Source organism: Uloborus diversus, chromosome 2, assembly GCF_026930045.1.
Source record: "Uloborus diversus isolate 005 chromosome 2, Udiv.v.3.1, whole genome shotgun sequence".
NCBI classification, from domain to species: domain Eukaryota; kingdom Metazoa; phylum Arthropoda; class Arachnida; order Araneae; family Uloboridae; genus Uloborus; species Uloborus diversus.
In genome coordinates, this window is record NC_072732.1 from 139,175,690 (window position 1) to 139,197,902 (window position 22,213).

The 22,213-nt window shown below is 33.1% G+C and overlaps 1 protein-coding gene across 1 annotated transcript in view; it reads right to left on the reverse strand.

Moving 5' to 3' along the window:
- The window catches only part of LOC129217368 (replication protein A 32 kDa subunit-like), a 57,239-nt gene that overhangs the window by 15,474 nt on the left and 19,552 nt on the right, over positions 1-22,213 (reverse strand). Inside the window, exons 2-3 of the mRNA XM_054851653.1 lie at positions 3,958-4,058; positions 2,472-2,573 (exon numbers count right to left, since the gene is read on the reverse strand). Coding sequence (XP_054707628.1) covers positions 2,472-2,573; positions 3,958-4,058 — 203 coding nt within the window. The remainder of the gene's footprint in view (positions 1-2,471; positions 2,574-3,957; positions 4,059-22,213) is intronic.

Consider the following 22,213-nt stretch of genomic DNA (forward strand, 5'->3'; position numbering starts at 1 on the left):
AAGAACAAGACCCCCACTTCAAGTTGAAACCAAAATCTTTCTCAAATTACCTCTCCCCTCCCCCTCCACTTAAAAGCTTCAACAGTGCAATCTGATGACACCCTGCCCCCATGTCCATGTTGGGCACCTGATATTTGCAAATGAGTCTGTCCAGGATTTTCACAGAGTCTGTTTTTTTGTAAAAAATCAATCAACTTTGTGAAAATTCAAATATTTGTGTGTGTAGGGTGGGAGGGGGAGGGGTAATTGTAAAAGACAAACTATAAAGTGGGTGCTTTTGAGGTATTTTTTCTTTTATCTGTTGCTATTATCATTCTAGAAGGTTTTCCTGGTATGAAGAGGGCGCTGAGCCCCCCCCCCCCATACTAGGGGGCAATTGCTGTGTACAATATCGCCATGTCGCACTGGGCTATGCAGATTATGCTAACTAAAATTTATATGAACAAGTGCAGGTCACAACACTGGAGGGGGGGGGGGAGGGGAGATGAAACTTATAAAAGCAATCCATCACAACTAATTGTCAACATATTTCTATAAAAAAATCATGAAAGATGCAGGCAATCATAGGAAGAAAGATCACATGAAGCAAAACATCATGCACCCTGCGGAAGGGGTGGTCAAATTTCACTGGTTTGTTTGTAATAAAAATAATTTTTATGAATATTCCCAACAAACAGAAGCATTAATGATGTCATGCACTTGTAAACCCAGATGATTAGTAGTATAAAAAATTTTTGTATCCGATTTGAACAAACTGAAACTTTTCAGTAAAATGCGTAATTTTCATATAAAGCTGCAGTAAAGTAGCATTGTAATTTGTTTATATATATATATATCACAGCTGCAGAGTGGGAGTAAAGAGTTGAAGGTTAAAAATTCCTGAAGTCGGAGTTGATCATTTTCCCTCCGACTCTGCAGCCCTGATCTATATTTAGTAGTAAAAACAGACAAATATCAAAACAATACAATATTACAAAAATACCAAAATTAAACATCAAAATTGAAATAAAAAGAGCCTAGTGCATTTCATATTCTTAGTTTATACTTCAATTTCTATAAGTCGTTAGAAAAAATCATGACCCTAAGTGTCATTAAATAAATGACTTTTGGAATAATAAAAGTTCTGATCTAACATATTGTATAGGTCATTAGAGATCTTGATATGCTTTTAAGAAAAGATAAATATTTGAGACTGAGAGACATGAGAGACTGAATAAGTAGCAATAAAATAACAAACTATAATGAATTGAGGTTTTGAAAAAATGCAAAGAAAATGTGGTTAAGAGTGTGCTCTGTTTTCAACTATCCTTTTTCAATTACACTGCAAGTTTGTACTTAGAGATGGATAAAAAGAAGAAGAAGAAAAAAAAAGGAAACATTTGCAAGCACATGCACACTTTTACATTTACTTTTAATATGTGATTTCATTATTAGTAATACTAATGTAGTTAAATCTCTTAAACCTACTTTCAAATTGAATAGGAACCAATTTTGAAGAATTAACCATTTTGCTATTGAGCAATCAGCATATACATAATGATCATAGATGTTTTTCCTCAAAAACAAAATACATGGAATATTTTTTGCAGAATTTTGTGAATCTGAACATTGAAATTCGCAGGTTTCCGCCAATTAGCAGAAATGTTTTTATTTTATTAATTCTTTAACTTGAGGGAAACAAACTTGCTTCAAAAGAATAACAGTTCTTTATCACCTAATTACTCATCAAGAACTGTTTCCTACCTCTTGGCATATTTTTATTTCCATGTAAATGCTGAACTTGGCTCGGCTGTTCATCCCTACAGTGAGCCGATATAAATGAATACCAAACATGCTCGGGAACTAAACCCTGGGGATTCCCCGATAGGCTGACCACCTCACCAGAACTTCAGTCTTGCACCCCAGAGCCCTTGGTCAGGAAAACTAAGATGGGCAGAGTAAGCCTTGGCCCTCATAGGCTATTGTGCCTCTGGGCTTGGATTTGTTTTATGTACATGCGATACTAGCATTTTATAGAGAGGAACTTAAATTTTAATGAAAATAAAAATAATTAATTTGACTTTAAAAAAATATCCCACAATCAAATCCTAAAAATCTGTTGAATTTTTTTTTTTTTTTTTTTTGCAGCGAGCAAAAAGAGTATGTACTGAAAGAAAAAAAAAACTGTTTTCACTTGCACAAGGAAAAGTAGGCTTATGTTATTTTACAACATTTCTGAAAATTAAGTAGCAATCTTTAAACAACTGCAAAGGGCTTTCTATACTATTTAGTATTTGCTAAACAGTAGACCTTGAGTAAAATATGAAGATACATTTTAAAAACATGGTTGTTTTAAAAAATTTGCATTTTTTTCCTCCTTAAAAAGGAATAACCATAAAAACAAAATTCTGCTAAACTGAAGATTGAAATTTGCGGCATTCCACCAATCAGGGGAAAAATTACATGAATGTAATATAAATTAAATTAGTTACCATTTTAGCTGTGAGACTTCCAATTTTTAGGTTATCATCTGATTCTGCCATCAAATGGATTTGAGCAATTGTGCATGGGACAACATTAGTGAGTCGTTCAGGCTAGGAAAAGAAAAAAAAATAAGAAAATGAAATATTTCATTAAAGTTATTCTTCTTAAACAACATTAAGAAAATTTAAACAAATACCTTTGTGAACAAAAAGTAAAAAAAGAAATAACAGCGTCAAATAGCAAATTGCAGATTACTGCAGACACGTGTTTCGGCATTACAAGGAACACCAAAACACGTCTTCGCAGTAATCTGCAATTTGTGCTATTCGACGTTATTTCCTTTTTTTACTTTTTAAAAAACATTTTAAGATTTTTTTAAATGTTTAGATTTTCACATTTAAAAGTTTTATGTTAGACATTAAAAATGTTCTACCTGAGTTCCATGAGTTCCAGGCTCTAAGTCAGTCAAATGCTTTAATATGAATTGGGGGGGGGGATTTAAAAAATGAGGATATAATTTCAATACAACTTATGACATTTTCAGGACAACAAAAACCAAGAGCATTAAAACAAACACTGCTACTTTAAACATATCGCTTCTTTATGGTCATCTTTTGCTATGAACCCACCCATAACAAAGCTACAGCCTTGTCCTAAAGATCTAGTGTCAGGCAACAATATTTCAAAACCTATTTCATGCATGAAGACATTTTTTATTCAAATTATTTGTGAGCATTGCTATTTCTTCATAAACCATAAGTAGTAGAATCAAAGTTCAGCATCACCAAGGGTCCAGTAACAGATAGTCGTAAGTTAGGATTTAAATGATAACAATTTTAGGCGGGTTTAACTGATGCAACTCCATGAATACAATGTAACCATCTAGTGTTATCAGAATGAAATTTATGAGCCAGTTGGCATTTACAAGGCAGTGGGGAAGGTTATGAACAAACACCGCCAGGTATGCCGGTGTTTCATTTTCATTTGAATTTATTAGGGTTTTAGATGTAAAAATGGAGAACTTTTGCTCATTTTGAAGAGAAATGGGGAATTCTGTCCATTACTTCGGTCATCTTTCCTCATCCATTCTGTTGCAGGGTATAATCAGAATTTCTGGTGTCTGTTATTGGGGGTCGGAACTTTTCTTGAAATTTAGCAAATAAACATAGAATTAACTCATTCAGAGGATCCAGAAGCAGCCAAACGTTAGATTAGATGTAGTTGCATGAGAGAAAAATAGTTTCAAAATTCTAAATATATTAAAAGGCTCAGAAAATTGAGTTAACCTGAGAGCGATGTCTTAAGCATGTCTTACTGGTGCCATTACCCTACATTTAAAAACTCATTCTAATTTATTATTTTGAACTAAATATTAATATATTTTTAAAAATAGAACTTAAAAAAGACTACAAAAAGTTTCAAGAGCAATAAGATTGAAGGTTAAAATCTTTAAAAAATCATGCAGGATAAATATTGTTAGAAAATTATATTCACCTTCTTTTTTTCACTGGTACTTGGAGAACTGATAGTAGTATTCAAAAATCCACCACCAGCTGATTGCTCAAAACGACTTTTGCCTCCAAACCCACCTTCATCTGAGGACAGAAAAAATGCATTTTGTTTTAAAATTAATTTTAGCAAAGAAAAATAAAACATACTAAGTTCAAAAAAAAGCAGCAAAATTCATAAAAATTTACAGCATAAAAAATTGAATGCTATAAAATTTTAAATTCTTTTAACATAAAACAAATGAGTACTATGACAGAAATGTCTTTTAATAATAAGGGCATATAAGCAGTGAATGAGTGAAAAAAAAAGATTGCTCATGAGTATTTCAGAGTAAAAAAATAGACAAGACTTGAGGCTTTCTCTTTAATATTTTGAAAATATAACTATGTGTGATTTTGCTAGATTAAAACATTAAAATTTTATAAGCATTGGTCTCAACCCTTGAAATACATGTTCACATTTATTAGGGTATCTGCTACATTTGAGATTTGAAATTTGACTTTCCATGACTTTTGCTCGTAACTTTCCATGACTCATGGGATGCAATTTTTAAAGAAAAAAACATAGTTTTTTCATAAGGATATCTAAGTTAATGTTTTGCGAAAATTAAATTGCAACCATCTGATCTTTTCTTTAAACACATGTTTCTAAAAATCCAAATTAAAGTGAAATGCAACTAACTCAGCTACTATTCTCTAACAATAACTAGTGATACACATGAAATAATTAGTTTTAAATTAATTATTTTGCTACCAAGGACATACATTTATAAATCTAAAATTTATGAAAATATTTTTTGTATTGCACTCCAATAAATCTCACAACATTTTTCTATAGGTAAGAATTTAAAAGTAAACAAATTATTATTTTTCTCAAAAAATCTGATATATGATACTCAATAATATTTCAATCACTAAAAATACTAAAAAAAATTTTAGTTGCAAAATTATTTTTCAAAATAAAAGAAGTCTCAAACATGCAGAAATAGTGATGTAAAACCACTGGTGAACTACAAGACTTTGAAGCTTGATTTTTTTTTCTCCTTTTCTTTTCTTTTTTTTTTCTTTAAAGCTAAAAGTTTTCTAAAAAAAAAACTGTGACAAGCAATAATTTAGTAATTACTAAAATTAAGTTTGCAATAAATAAATAAATAATCAGAAAAAATTGAATATTAAATTAAAGTATTCAATAATCAACTTACTAGACATTACCAGATATATTACCATCAAAGTTTTAGGATAATACTATAAATATTCAAAAAATTCCCAAATTTGATTTTTGCAACATTTTTGGATTTTTAAAAAATTTTACCCTTGAAAATTCTCTGATTTTTGTATTTTATCGATGTCCTAAACGTCCTTAATTAATTCTATAGACCGATTTTATTTTTTAAAATCTGCACTGCTGAAAATTAATAATAATTTTTATGAGTCTCTTGAATCAACACGGATGCAAATGACTTAGAATTTTCGAGTCGAATGAAAGCGACAATTAGAATTCCACAAGTCCTCAATTACACAATTCGACATGTAAGAAGGGTTAAAAATAATGCTAAACACATAATTATAAATGTCCAAACGGTAGAATCCCTTAGTAAAGAAAAACGAGTGAGTATTATAAAAGCGGATGCAATTGGATTTCGGAATGTGTGAAAAATCGGGACTGACGCGTAAAAGCGTAAGAAACGGCTAAGGTGCATAAATTTGGAATGTAATCTGTCAAATTCGATAGATATGCATGTTCTTGAACTCAAAATCCATGACCAGTTGTCAGTTTCCACTATTTTTAAGCATTTTTTTGTTGAAAATCATGACTTTCCAGGTGCGCGGACACACTGATTTTTTTAAGAATGTTGTTTACCTTACAACTAATCAGAACTTCATTTCTTAATTAAATTTAATATTATTAATTTCTTTTCTTATTTATATATTTATTTTTTAACGTTTCAATTTCTTAGAAGACAGGAGCGTATGTACCACCTCATCCCCGTCTGGCATTAGTTCGTGATCGGAAAAATGAACAGTCCACAACAATAGCAATCGCATAAATCGTTGCCTTTGTCTTGCCCTGTCATATTTCGTTTAAAAAGCTAAACCAACATCATTAATTCTTTTTTAAATAGCGTCATTGACAACCTTAGAAAAAATTCATATTCTACCCATCTCTTTTGTAGATTTAAGAATTAAATTTAATAAAAACAAACTTGAACGGTTCAACTTAGCTACAGAAGTGCTGCCAGTTAAGAATTTAGCTATCGCTTTTTTACATCAAAACTATAACCCGCTTTTCATATCAAATAACACTCAAGAATTAGAAAAACCATTTAAATATTTCAAATTTCAGTAATTATCATTAAGTTTACTGAAGCCATTCATTAAGTCTAGTAATCAAAAGTTGTCAAACATTGCAAATATTTAGTGAAAATCGCTAGTTTTATATGAAACAGTTAGAATTGCAGAATGAAGAGTCAATACCTCCAATTAAGTAGCAAAAGATAAAAAAAAAAAAAAAAAAAAAGAGGGGGATGGGGGTAATCACGGGACGCGGAAGCGTCCCACCCCGCCAAGGAAACTAAACGTCAGCAGTCAACAGAAGCAAATCCACCGCCAAAGACGAAAGAAAATATAAGCGACCAAGAACAAGTTTACACGACAGAACAAGTTGGGGTTTTTTGGGTTTTTTCACCCCTCTGTATCTCAGCCCCATGAAGACCCCCGGAGTTGATTTTTTGTACACTCAATCTCTAGTGGCCCCTGACACCGTAAACTAAAATACAATCCCCTGGACCATCAGGGGGAGGAGGTATTAAAGTTATAAAATCGCTGTTCAAAAATGTTTTCGCTTTATTTGACAGGGCTACAGCCCAGACGAAAAAAGGAATCAAGCTGAAATTTCGCACACACATTCCTTGTGCCCTACTGATGTGCCTTTTGTGTCATCTGCCCCCCCTCCCCCCTCGTTTTTACCCCACGAATCGTACCTTCCCGATGTTTCTGCAGCAACCCCCCCGGGGGGCTATGGCAGTGATTTTTTGTATACATATTCTTTGGGGGGGCATTGAGGACATTTACAAAAATTCGAACCCCAGGGACATCATGGGCCGGAGTAATTAAAGTTTGAAAATCACTAATTTCCCCTAAATTCATATGTACTTACTCTCAGGTTATAGGGTTTGTAAATCTCTGACTGCTATTGCAAGGCTAGAACAGATCTAAGATCTAACGATTACTCAAAAGTTGTCTTTGGAAATGAAATTTAATCAAAACTAATAAAACAGATCCAACAGTCCATCCTAGACGTTAAATCGCGGATATCACAAATTTGCGCAGACTTAGAATCTTGAAACAGAAAGCCCAATGAGCTATGTAGTTTGTTTATATTTAAGCAGAGAAACATTAAAGAATAAGATTAACATACAGTCCCCCCCCCCCCAACTTCAATTTCGCCGATACAAAATTTCTTTTCTTCCTGTTTTTCAGTTTTAATATATTTAAGGGGGAAGAAATTTTAAATGTCGGCGAAAGTGCGGTTAAACCATGAAAATATTTTGCGTGACATATTATACGTAACTCTACGCATATGTATATGATACATCTAACTTTATAATTGAGAGCGAAGAATAGCACCTATTTATTGGTTTGCTTATTTTCTAAATTAATGCATTTTTCACAAACATAACACATTATGAATTGAAATATATGATATACTAGCTTTTACCCGCGGCTTCGCTCACGTTGATGTAGTTTTTTTTCAATTGATTCAAGTTAATGGTCGTTACAGGCAGAGGTCAAATAATAAGATAAATAAATACCTTTGTGCTGAATAGTAAAGTCAGAACAAACAACGTAAGTAGAAGCACAAATTTGTAAATAACCGCAGACACGTGTTTCGGCGTTACAGGGAACGCCTTTTTCAATGCAAAAATAATGAGCTTATGGATGAAAAGACATCCGACAAAAGCCAAGAGCAGATAAGCATGCAGCTTAAAAGATAAAAACAGCGGATTAGCCAAACACCAATGACAAAGTTATAAACCGATAAGGAACCAATAGGAATGCAAGCAAAGGCCAGGAGCTTTCCCTTAGGTACGAACCCAGAAAGAAAGAATTCAATTGGACAAGGATTAAGCCGAAGCTTAAACAAAAAGAAAAGAAATTGTCAGTAACCGTGAACCGCAAGAAAGGAAAATCAGAATGGAAAACCATGAAATAAAATAAACAGAAACAAAAAATATTCAAAAAAGGAAAAATAAAAGTCTAGTATTGCTCAACATTGTTGGGATTCGAATCACTCTTTTGATTTTAACTCTTATCAGATTATCCAAAAATGCCCCAATTCATCAGATCTTGACTTTTGGGAATCCTTTCATATTTTGAGGAACAGTTCTAACTTAGTTAACGATCTTAGTTCAGTTCCATATTTTTCTAACATTTGGCTCCCATATCTTTAATTACCCCCCCCCTTTTTTCCCACTCATTTTTATCTATCTTCCTTTGTTTATTTTTACCTTTTTGTCTTGATTGACACCCCCCCCCCCCCAATTTTCTTCTATTTATCTTTATTTTTCCTTTTTTGAATATTTTTTGTTTCTGTTTATTTTATTTCATGCTTTTCCATTCTGATTTTCCTTTCTTGCGGTTCACGGTTACTGACAATTTCTTTTCTTTTTGTTTAAGCTTCGGCTTAATCCTTGTCCAATTGAATTCTTTCTTTCTGGGTTCGTACCTAAGGGAAAGCTCCTGGCCTTTGCTTGCATTCCTATTGGTTCCTTATCGGTTTATAACTTTGTCATTGGTGTTTGGCTAATCCGCTGTTTTTATCTTTTAAGCTGCATGCTTATCTGCTCTTGGCTTTTGTCGGATGTCTTTTCATCCATAAGCTCATTATTTTTGCATTGAAAAAGGCGTTCCCTGTAACGCCGAAACACGTGTCTGCGGTTATTTACAAATTTGTGCTTCTACTTACGTTGTTTGTTCTGACTTTAGAGGTCAAATAGTTACCAAAAAATTGTTTGTCTCTAGTTTAGCCGACATTTCTAATTGCCTGCCCCCTTAAATGTATCAAAAGGTATGAGTAAAACTGAAAATTAGGGGGAAGAGGAGTAAATAAAATGTCGGCAAAACTGAGAAGACATCGAAAAATCACAAAAAAAAATAAATAAATAAATAAATAAATCACGAAAAACGTTCAGAAGTTGTAAAAAAGTCAGTTTGGGAATTCCCAAAAAAATCCAATTCGAGTGAGGTCAACTATTCTTAAATAAAGTGAAGCAGTTCCCTTATAATCCCGATCTCTGTCAAATACATAATATCCAGCGCTACACCGGCAGTCTAAATTATTGTATAATGTAAAACTTCTTACCGTAGAAATCGTCCTAAAATAGGGTCAACAATCACTACAAAAACTTATTCTAATAATGTCCCTTTAGAGTCAGAACATCAAACCTTTAAAATCCCCACCAGAAGGAAATCAACTGTTTCCAAATAACGTAAACGGTCCCTGATCACAATACGAAAAAGTTCAGAGTAAAAATACTACAAAAATCAGAGTAAGCACAACAGTTTTTTATTTTTAAGTTCCCATTTAAATGAGGATAATAGCACCAAAAACTTCTCGTTTCGCAAAGAGAAAAAATTCCTAAAAGTCTCTATTAGAATAGTCTCTATCAGCGTTTTCAAATAACATTTCACTTTGATGATATCAGTTATGATTATTTCCAAAAATCTTTATCAGTACAGGTCTCATAGGATAAAAAACAAATAAAAAACAAAAACAAAATAAAAGAAAAAAAAATTAAAGAAAGAAAGAACAATATTCTCCATTGTCGCCATTATAATAGGGACATTAATCTCCAAAATCCTAATTAGCATCATTAACCCTTAAAAATACAACAAAACACGCACAAAAAAAGAAAAAAGAAAATTAAAAGTTTCATAAAAGTTTTTAATTCGCCAATGCACTAAAGTAGTCGCCTGGTAAGACTGCAGATAAAAAATGGATTTGGTGGATTAATTTACGTTTTAATATTAGTTTTAATGTCATTTAAGAGCGTTGTTTCACTAATTTGGCGGATTAATTTTAACTTCAATACCTCATAGTACTTAATGATCTTTTTACCAAAATTAATTTGGCGGAATTTTTACATTTTAATGCAACTTTTGTCATGGCTGATAGCGCCGAAATTTTTGAACACTCGTCCCGAACACGTTATCATAACTCTGCCTATCAAATAAGTTTTAAAAATGTTATTTTGTTTACTTTAATTTTATATTTATTGCAATTAAAAGCAACGTTAAAATGTAAAATAATAAATCCTAATTTATTATTCATCGCCAAAGGACCACAGTACCATACATTCGGCAGAGACTTGCGAAGTTTATGAAACTGCGTAAAATGTTTGTTAATCTATATTCATAAGATATGATTTTTAATTCCGAACAGAAGATGCTATCAAGAAAACGTTTTGCATGTATTTGGCCGTTTCTGGCGAAAAATAAATTTTTCTTCGACGGTAACTGGGGGTAGGGGCAGACTCCATTTCATAACTTTATTTAGTTGCCAGATAATTGTAAGTAGCAAAAATAACCGGCGTTGCCTGGGTCGGTAATAATTATGAGGAACAATCGCTACTTTTATTCATTCTCTGCTGTAACTGAAATAACTCAAAACACACCGCTTTGACGCGATTAAAAATAGAGCTTCTTCCTTACCTATAAAAGTAAAAAGGCAATAAGTATGAAGAACAAAATAGTACTCTTTTAGAAACGAAAAAAACGATATTTAAGCATAAAGAGATTTGAGGAATTTCCAAAATATAAAATTAAACTTCATTTGTTTAAAAAGATTTATCTCTTTTTTTTTTTTTTCTTTTTTAACATAGTCTAAAACCTTTTCTATATTGCTATTGAAGTACAAACTTTTAAGAAGTGTAGCTGCCCGTAATCCCTTACGGCGATTTAAAATGTTATCAAATTTGCCAACAATCGTTTTGAGATACCTTAAATGAGGCTCCTCCTCCCTACTTTGTAAAACTGTTTTACTAATTTTCATCGAAGAGATAGAGTCGCCAAATAAAGAGATTGTTGAATACAAACTCAAAGTTCAAACGATGAATTACTTTGTCAGGATTGCATTAATCAATGCGGGGTGCTGGAATCCAATAAGATCACCTTTTCTTCACAAAAAGACATTTATTTCGCTAAAACTACAAGAAAACTACAGAGCCAAAAATATCTAGGCATTACAGCGCCTTTTTCAAACTCCCACTGATTTTAATTTTATTTTTCAGTGTTCTGACGATTTCTCGTGCACACATTTATCATTCACTTGGAACTCTCTTCACTTCAGTTTCTAACAAAGATACGTCTGGTACGATACCATAAATAAAGTCTTTTTCCGCACGTTGAGTGCTGCCATCTAGTGATACGTTAACAAGTTAACTTTTACATTGTTACAGTTGACTGAGAAATTAACGAAAAATTATTGACGGAAATTTTTGCTGTAACTGTTTTTTGAACACGAAAATTGAGGAACAAAGCTTTTTCTTTTTTTTTTTCAGAGAAGGAAGGAGGAATTTCGTTTAAAATAATACAATTTGCTATCTGTACAAGTTATCCAAAAATCACTAAAAAATATGACATAAAATACAGTTATAAAGATTATTTTTCAAACCCGAAAAAGGTGTAATAGATGAAATAAAGCTTTCGATCCAAATTGTGTTGTGTTCAGCGGGGGGGGGGGGGGGGATTAATGATATTGAAAAGTGATAAAAATGGAAAATAAAAATGAATGCAAATTTTTCATCCCCCCCCCCCTTTTTTTCTTTTTTTTTGCCTTTTTATTAATTTTTATATTTAACAATTATAGAAATAAATCGTACGCGAAGAAAACATCTTATACATTAAATGAAAATAATCATATTTTAGATTGTTCATAAGCTAGAATAAAAATAAGGACTCGGCTATGAAAAATATCAAACGTTTTAAATGATCAACAAAAATCCACAACACAATAAGAATTTATTTCTTAATGATTCAAACATTTCTTACTACACTACTCAAAAATAGACATTAGTAACACCCCCCCCCCTTTTTTTTTAGGAAAAGACGGTGGAAATATAAATGAATAAATCAGTTTTACTAAAAAACATAACTTTTAGTAATGTTATGCTTTTATCATGAAAATAAAAAGTTTGACACTTTTTCCTGAAAGCGAAAATGAATAAAGTAATAAATATAGAAGAGATATAAATTTGCAAAAGCTTGTACGGATGTATTTCGGGGTTACAAGGAACCCCATGTGAGCTTGCGGATTTAAAAACTCTACATCAGTCGATTGTCTCAGCTCACATCTTTTCTGCAATGAAATAATAAAAAAAGTATTCCCCTTGAGTTCAAAACGCGTATCAGCGAGTTTTTGCAAATTAATTCTTGAAAAAAAAAAAAAAAAAAAAAAGAAACAAACTTTTTACATGTACACTTTAGTCCTTATTTTCCACTTAACTATTAGTGAGCTGAAAGTGAATGAAAATGTCTCAGTATCAAAATAAATAATAAAAACAATAACGCACTGAAAAGAAGAAAAATACCTGAAATGTAACTAAACAAATAAATTTTTGCTAAAAAAACATAACTTTTAGTAATGTGTCATGAAAAATAAAAAGTTTGAAAATCAGCCTTGAAGCAAAAACGAAAACAAATGAATAAATAAATACAAAATGACAAAACATTACAAAAAACTCGTTGGCACGTGTTTCGGGGTTACAAGGAACTCCTTTTTCCTTTCAAAACAGATGTGAGCTTGAGGATTTAAAACTTCGCCCCAGTCGATTGTCTGTACATAAACAAGCTAACATCTTTTCTGCATTGAAAAAAGAGTTCCCTATGACTCCAAAACACGTTGTCAGCGTGATTTTGCAAATTTATACTTGGGGGAAAAAAATTTAAGTACTTATTTTTCACTAAATTATTAGTGAGCTCAAAGAGAATGAAGGAGTGCCACAGTATTGAAAATAAGTAAGAGAAATAATAACACACTGAAAAGAAAAAATGCCTGAAATAAAATTAAACAAATAAGTTTTGCTAAAAAGCATTACTTTTAGTACAGTAAAATTAGGCCAAAAAATGGTCAAACCCAAACATCCAAAAAAAAAAAAAGATGAAACCTGTTGCAAATCACTTCTTACCCTTCCAGCAAGAAGGGGTAAAAAGTCCCCAGCACTTTGCGCGTCGGGTTTGGGGGGGGAAGGGGGGGGGGGGCGACGAAATAATCCTCTATTTAAATAAAAATAATTTCTATTACTTAAAAAATAATTCTCAAACCTCGCAGAAACCACTCTATAATAGTAAAATAATAAACTCTCACAGAAAAAATTCTAATTAACAGGGGTGCACAGGTGGGGGGGGGGGATGGGGGGAGGGGTTCATGGAGCAGCTTTGCGTCATTGAAATTTTTAAGGCAGTTTTTTTCAAGGGGGTATTTCTTTCTTCTTTGAGGGCTTTTATTCTGGATGGATACTCGTCACACTTAAGGGGTGCGCCATCGCTTGGGGGGGGGGGGTGGGACCCTGAATTTACATTCTAAAATCAACTATTGCAGTGAAGTTCACGAAAAAATTTCCCTGATTTAAACTTTTCTGAAGTACAAAATGCCACACAATGATATGGTAATGTCAGAATGATAATTCTAAAAGATCTAAGCGAGCTCAGTAACCCAAATTATTTGTGATTAGAGTTATTAAACTGTTTAAAGCGCTGGAAAACAAAATTCCTGTGCAGCATAAAAAAAAGTCCAAATTGACCTAAGTTTTCCCTACTTCTTCTGGCTTAACTTACTCACAACTTTTCTACAATCTTCTGCCATCACCGTAAGGGGGGACAAACCGAAATTGCCAATAGTGAGACGGGCAATGCTTCAATTCTGCACCTTCCAAGTCGGTGAGGTTCTCATTGGCAAACACCGAGCTACCTCTCGCTTACGCAGCTGGTTATGCAAATTATGCTAAATGTGCAGACATATACTTGCAACACTATTTCAAACTTTTGAGTACATTATGCGATAAAAAAAATTTGATCACATAAAACATTCAGCTATCCAACGTTCTAACGCAGTGACAAATTCAGGTGGTCTAGAACCTGTAGTGATTCAACGATAGAACAAGTCTTGATGAGAGCATCGAGCAATACAACAATAGAATGCTAAATATTTACACCTTTTTGCCTCCCACTTTGGAAATCACAATCCGTTTCTAAAGCCCCCCAGAAGTTTCTTTCCTCTCAAATTGGTAGTGGTATTGCTCGCTGATGATAAGATGAGTTGCGATGAGACCTTTAACGTTCGCGTAGTAACATCAAAGGATATTGAAGGCAAACAATTTTGTGGCATTTCTTTGCAAAGGAGGTAAACAGTTACGTCCTTCAGCTTCTGTTACGAGAGTAGTTACTATCTGTAAAGATAGTGTACTCCCAAAACCATCTTTTACACCGAATGGCATGAACAGCAAAGATGGAATAACAAATTGTTAAAAACTTCTGGTACGAGTTATGAGCTGATCCTCCATCAGTATTCGATTAATCTGGTTTCAGAAGGAAAGAAATCTTGTATCATTAAAGTGCTATTATTTGAAGCAAAAGGTTCATCCACCATCACAAAACGTACAGTTGGTGTCATATATGAGGCAGTGAGAAGCAAAGGGATGTAAGTGGACATTTTCAAATTTTGAATAAAACGCGTTTAAAGATAAGATCCTAGGTAGGCTTTCATTGATTTTCTTTTCTAAATCATGCTGTATAGAAGCAACTACCAGGTCTACTAGTACCATCTCTTGGCTCAAGATAGAGGAGAGGTTCACCAACCATTTGTACTGGTTATCTCCAAATTTTTAATTTTTGCCACTTACATCCCTTTGCTTCTCACTGCCTCATATGTAATAGATGGAAAATACCTGCTTGATCATATTTTTGGTAATGATCTGTAAGCTTCAAGGAAATATGCCAGCAATGCAGTATATAGGTAACTTGTAAGTATGGGAAAGCTAGTGTCATTTTTGATGGGTGCAAAGAAAGCACAACAGAAATATAATCTGCGTCCTATTACAACAGCCAAGCCTTCTGCTCTAGAAGACTTTCTGCGTCTCAAATCTTGTGCTTGCTCTGAGGGGTTCATTGGATATAGTGAATGTTTGAAAAGTCTGAAAGTGGACTGATGCGCTCAATTATATGCGCAAACTGTGTTAGACATAGCTGCAACAATAACGATTTTGCTGAGGATCTAGATTCCAAAAAACATCTTGATAACGATGACTTATTGTTACAAGCTTAGGAGAAATCATTTGAAAGCAAAAAACAGTTCAGCGTAATTTTTCTGGCCATTTAATCAAATGTGCACCATCAGAGGGGTGGGGGGGGGGGGGAGGATAATATTTTAGTACCTAATTTCGTTTTGGGAGGTGAGCTACTGTTCTTATGGGGTGGACAGTCCTGATTTAATGCATTTTAGATTTGCATGAAATAAATACTTCTACTTGAAATAAAGGGGGGGGGGTGAGGATTTATTTTATTTGGTGGTGGGGAGGGGACTGTAGCTTTGAGAGGAGGTGCACCATCGATATTGGAGGATGGAACACTCGATTTCTAACTTTAACTTAGCATAAAATAATGTTTCCATATGAAATGTATGGAGGGGGGGGGGGGGTTCGGGGGGTACTGCTTTGTTTTACGGGGATAGGGGGGCTCTGTAGCGTTGGTGGGTTATGTCATCCCTCGGGGGGGTCAAACACCTTTAATTTCATGCTTTTAAATTTAGTATAACATAATATTCTCTCTTTAAATTCACTCTAAAAATTCTGGAAAAATACCCAAAACAGCAATTTTTAGATGCCCCCCATTCCAAACCCCGACGCACAATGGGGTGGGACTTTTTACCTGTTCTTATTGGGAGGGTAATAAACAATTTGCACCAGGTTTAGCTTTTTTTTTTTGGATGTTTGGGTCCGACCCCTATTTTTACTGTACTATTTCGGATATGCAAATATCATAACGAAGCAAAGTTTGAAAATTTTCTGAAAAGAAAAGCAATTAAGCAAAGTAAAAAAATAAATAAATAAATAAATAAATAAAAAAAATCTACTAAAACTCTCGGACACGTGTTTCGGAGTTACGAGGAATATTCCCGCTAAAGTAAAGTTCAGCAGAAATGCACTGTGCTGATTGGTCAAAGGGCAATGCGCGCCACGAAACCATAAGGGGGAAAAAAAATAGCGCAGATAAAACTAATAATAGAAAGAAAAAGAAAACATTGTAGGTGATTATTCATTTAAAAACAAAAATAGAAGAAAAAACAACGATTTTCAACAATAAACTTCAGGGAAAGGGGGTGGGTTTGGGATACATCGAAGGGAAAAAATATTTGCATTGAATGATCTCTTCAGGAATTTTTCAATGAAGGTGATTGAAGAAAATGATTTAAATGAAAAGGGAACCCTTGAAACATGCGAAAAGAAAATTGTGTTTTTTGGTTTTCGCATGATGCACAGAGAAGGGAACGGGGAGGGGGAATCAGGCAAAAGGAACTTCAGCTAAACTTACAAAAGAAGGGGGGGGGGGATCGCTTTTTGGCCACGAGTCTAAATTCATGGGCTCATATCTATTTTGCAAGGAAAAAGCGGTTCCTTGTAACCCCGAAACACGTGCCCGAGAGTTTTAGTAGACTTATGCTTTTTCTCTTACTTTGCTTAATTATTTTTACTTTGCAGAAAATTTTGAAACTTTGCTTCGTTATAATATTTACATGTCTAAAAGTAATACTTATTAGCAAAACTTATTTGTTTAATTATGTTTCAGGCATTTTTTTCATTTCGGTGTGTTATAATTTCTATTATTTATTTTTGATACTGAGGCATTATTTGTGCTCACTGATGGTTTAGCAGAAAATAAGAACTTACTAAAATGTATCAACAAAAGATTTTTTTTTTCAAGTATAAATTGATAAAAACTCGCTGACACAGGTTTGGAAGTCATGGGGGAACTTTTTTATTATTATTTTACTGCAGAAAAGACGTGAGCAGAGACAATGGACTAAGGGAGAGTTTTTTATTCTGCAAGCTGACATTTTTCTTGAAAGGAAAAAGGAGTTACTTTTAACCCCGAAACACTTCCATACGAGTTTAGCAAATTTGTTATTTTATATTTAATTCATCCATTTTCCGTTTTGATTTCAGGAAAAATATCAAACTTTTTATTTTCTACTAGCCGCCTGCGGCGACCAGCTGGTCGCTTTTTTACGCCATTCGCCTTTTTGCGCCAGAGTTGCCGCCTTCAGCGGCTGCTTAGACAATTTAGCGACGGTATTAATCAATGCTTTTCTCTTTTTCCACAATATTATCATTCGCCTTTTTACACCGATGTTGCCACCTTCGGCGGCTGCTTAAACAAATTTCGTGGCGGTATCAATCAATCTATATCTATGTATATCATTAGTAGTTTGAATAAAATATTTTCTAGATCTATCTCCAGTTCCGTCGTTTGGAATATTTTTAAAGGAGGGGGTAAGACGTACTCTTCATGCAAATTTCGTCGAAAAATAACAAAAAGCACTTCCACTTTTATGTGAAAGCATTGTTTTTTACAAGTCATGGTGTGTGTGGGGAAGGGGGCACTGACACCCCGTTGAAATTCCTTAAATGACGGGCATGCCTCTTTCTTGCTGTCCATCTGCTATATCGAACTCTATATTTGTCTATCTATCAATCTATACGATCTGCGCATATCTACCTCCTGACAGTACAATCTTTTTTTATTTATATAAGTATTAATTCGAAAACAAAAACATTTTTTGTCCACTCAACCTCTATCTATCTCTGTATCTACCTAACCTAACCGCCAATTCGTAACAGAAACGAAGATCATGCAAAAAATCGCGGACTTAATTTATTTAATCAAAATAGCTCTCAAAAATAAAAGCTCTATGTTCCCCGTAGTGTTCAAAAAGTAGCGCTTGCAAAAAAAAAAAAAAAGGTGAAGAGAAGGCAAAAGATTTCAGTTGGATCACGTGATGAGGTAAACTCGGGAACTCAGCCGGCAAGCGAACAGCGCGCGTTGTGTTCTGCCATTAAAAAAATTGTAAAAAAAAAAATAACTATTGCGTATTTTCCAAAACTTTTTTCTTCTAAAGGGGGCGGAATGTTTTTACTATTACCAACTAAAATTTTAAAATTGAGGGTTCAATACTTGTCGCAGGATGGGTTTCGAAAAAAACTAAACCCAGAAAAAAATGTAAAATAAAAGTTTTTTCAAAAATCTATAAAAAATACAAAAATTGCTCTATCTTCAAAATTTTTTCATTCATCATATTTTAAATTAAATTTCCTACACAATAGTATAAAAAATATCCGTCTGGCGCGATTGGTTCGGGATCTGTGAGGTCAAAAGTACTAAAAATAACATAAAACATTAAATAATTTTTTTTCTAATTAAAATATCAAAAATCGAAGCTCAAGGTGCACATTTTCAGCAAAAACTGCACCTGTGTACCAAATTTCATCTTTCTAGGCCTTACCGTTTTCCCAGGATGCGCGCCACAAACACACACACACACACACACACAAACATCTTGTTTTATTATATGTACATCTTATTTTATTATATGTATAGATAGATGATATTTTCATTACTAAAAGTTATGCTTTTTAGTAAAACTTATTTGTTTATTTAAATTTTTGCCGTATTTTCCTTATAGGGTTATTAATATTAATTTTTGGATCACTGTAGTGAAAAAATTTTGAATTATCATGAAATTAATTTTTGTTGTGCTATTGATTTTTCTTTTCTTTTCTTTTTTTTTTTTTTTTTTTGATCATTTTACAACGTTTGATAATTTTCATACCTGTGTCATTGTTTTAATTTTAGTCCACGAACAATCTAAAATATAATTGTTTTCCTTATAATGATTTGTTTCAAAAATTTCTAATTGTAAAAGAGAAGTGAAAAGGCAAAAAAAAAATCCTTTATTTTCATTTCACATTTCTTTTCAATCTCGTTAATCCCCCCCCTCCCGTCTCCTCTGAAAACAAAATAACTTGGATCGCAAGCTTTATTTTATCTATTACATCCTTTTAGGGCTCTTCAAATGATCTATACAACTGCATTAAATGTCATATTTTTTACATTACTTTTGTAATGACTTATAAAAATCTCTAACGAACTTGTGCAGTTAGCAAATTTCATTGATTTAAACAGAATTAATCCCCTCTTCGCTGCAGAAAGGATAAAAAGTTTTCATCCTTAATTAACCACTTTCGTACTCGAAAAATAGTTTTAACAAAATTCCAGTCAATATTTTTTCCGCTAATTTTGCAATCAACTATAATAAGCTACAACTTAACTTGTTGTTCTATTACTAGATGGCAGCACAAGAATTTGTCGCGGAAAAAGACTTTATTTATGGTATCGTCTTCTGGTGATTATAAAATGATGCTACACGAAATGTTTCCAATAAACAGTAAAAATTTGGCAATTGTTTGAAATTGTGTGCAAAGACAAAGTAATGGAAGTTTTTGCGCTGCTTATGGATTTGCTTAATTTAGTTGGCGAATTATTTTAAGTGTTAACAAATTTAAAAAAACAAATATTAAAGAAATAGCGATATTTGGTTACATGGTGAAAACCGAGAAACACTATTGCATAGTCTTTAACTTCAAAAACTGCGACAGATGAAAAAAATGCCAAATGCCTTAGCTATTGAAATGATTGAACAAAAAAAGTTTGGCTAGATTCTAGCTGATCGATTAAATACCCAGTATATACAAATAAATAAAATAACCCATTAATTGCCTCAAAGTTGCATTAAAATGAAAAATAATCAGCCAAATCCGTGTATTATTTGCCAATCTTGTGCAAAAATCCTACTTCAAGATTTGACTTGAGAAAAGCCTTGAACAGTCGCGAAAAGCAAAGATAGTCAACAATGCAACAATAGTCGTTATCGACAGGGAGTTGAGATGATACCTAAATATTGTATTGAGTTAAGGAAAGCCTTCGAACATGGAACTAAAAAGCTCATAACTCGTTTTTTATTCCACTTAGAAATTTCGAATAGGTGCCATCTTCAGCAGAAAAATCAGAGCTTTCGATGGACATATAATGTTAATATGTGCAAGTATTTTTTCATCCCCATATTAGAGAATTTATACGAAAATTGTGTTTCATTGTCCCCCTAAGGGGGTTTTGCCCCCCATAACGGGACGAAAACTACCCTATGTGTTATTCTGATGCATAAGCTATATTATTGTAAAGTTTCATCAAAATCCATTCAGTAGTTTTTGCGTGAAAGAGTAACAAACATCCATACATCCATACAGACAAACTTTCGCATATATACTAGTAGTAAGATGTGTGTGGATATCCGTGTTTGGCAGTAATTTGTAAACAGACAAAATTTTTGCAATTAATTTAAGCAAGACTTTTGAAATGAGCTAAGTCCACGCGCATACGCAGTCGCTGTGGCAAATTTGTGATATCCGCGATTTAACGTAGAGTACAGTTGCATACATCTTCTGAGTCATTCAAATTTAAAATATTTAAAGACTTTTTTGCTTGGTCCATGGCCCCACTGAATGCGCTGGCGCTTACCAGGCCTTGACAATTTTTGACTTTCTTGTGTTAAACCGGGGCAACTATTCCTGCACTTGAACATGGCCACACTAGATGGAAAAACTTCAAAACTTCATATTTGCCCATTCTGACCGCAAGGAGGCGCCACAAGCCACGGTTGCATCCACCAATCAACGACAAGTTTCAAAGCTTGTTTATTTTAATTAATAAATGGAACATGTAACAAACATCAATATTTCGCAAGATGCTCAGAAATTTACCGTAAAAACCAATTCGAATCGAATTAGTAAAGTTATTTAGCTGATTATTTAATGCGTAAATGGTGGATCTAAAGTTGGTTAGGCAATTTCTTTTAATTTAATTTTACATGTTCATTTATAGCTTGTGTATCATTTGATGGATTATTTTACGCTTAATGGAGAAACATAATTATTCAGAGGATTATTTTTTATTTTAATGGACTTTTAGATCTTGTTTCTAGGGCTTATCGCTTCGCTTACAAGTCTTTGAAAAAGACAAAATAGTTTATGGTATCGCCAAATAAATACTTCATATGCAACTTGAAATAGTCCCCGACAATAAATAAAATTGAAACTAATCGCCAGATTAAAAAATGCTCCGCTACGTACCTATCACGGAAAATTACCCGCCCCTCCCCCTCACTTTTTTTATTTTAAGAAATGCTAGATATCTAGAGCTGCTCCTAATGCTATACTATTAGAACAAGATTACAAAAATTTGTAAGCAGATCTTAGATTCCTGCGGATACTTGACGGTCTACTGTGTGTGTGTATTTTATTTTTCTAACAGAAAATTCATATCCTAATTTTCGCCAAACTTGGCGATCAAATTTCCTGCAAAGTTTCTAGTTCAAAGCTCCTTTCTCATTCATGCTTAAAGTGTAGAAAATAGCTTTTTATGACGAATTCAATGTTTACAGGATTTTACATCGCTAAATATTTTAATTTTCTTAAAAGTATACAGTAAATTTGCGATACTTCGAAGTCCGATAAATCGAATATTACTATAACTCGAAATTTTTATCAAGTCTTGACAACTTAGTCTTTAATTCCATTCTAATTATTCTGAATAACTCGAAGTTAACTTCTTTCAACTCGAAGTTTTTTCCAAAATTACTCGAAATTATTTCGAAAGAACGAAAAAAAGAAAAAGAAAAAGAAAAAAAAAAGAAGTGACTGTAGGAGAATAATTATTTCACCTTCACTTGCAATCCGAATTTGAAACGAATGAAGATGTGCACATTTCCTGAAGTAGAATCAGCTCTATTCAAGCGGTTCCAGCATGCTTTTGATTTTTTTCTATCAATACATTTGATTAAACTGTGCATATTGTGCTAAAAAACTTAAGTTCTGTAATTTTGTCTGTTATATGTACATATTAATTAAAGTATTCGATAGTTTTTAATATTAAAATATCAAAAACCAAAACTATCGTTAAGTCAAACTTTCGATAAGTCGAAGTTTTCCGTCGTTCTTTTTACATTTGAGCTATCGCAAATCGAATGTATGTTTAAAAATATCATAGAAATGGCAAGTAAAAAAAAATCACATTGTTTTGCTTTTGCAAAGACAAAATAAATTTTGTACGGAACTCTCCCCTGCTAGGATTTTACA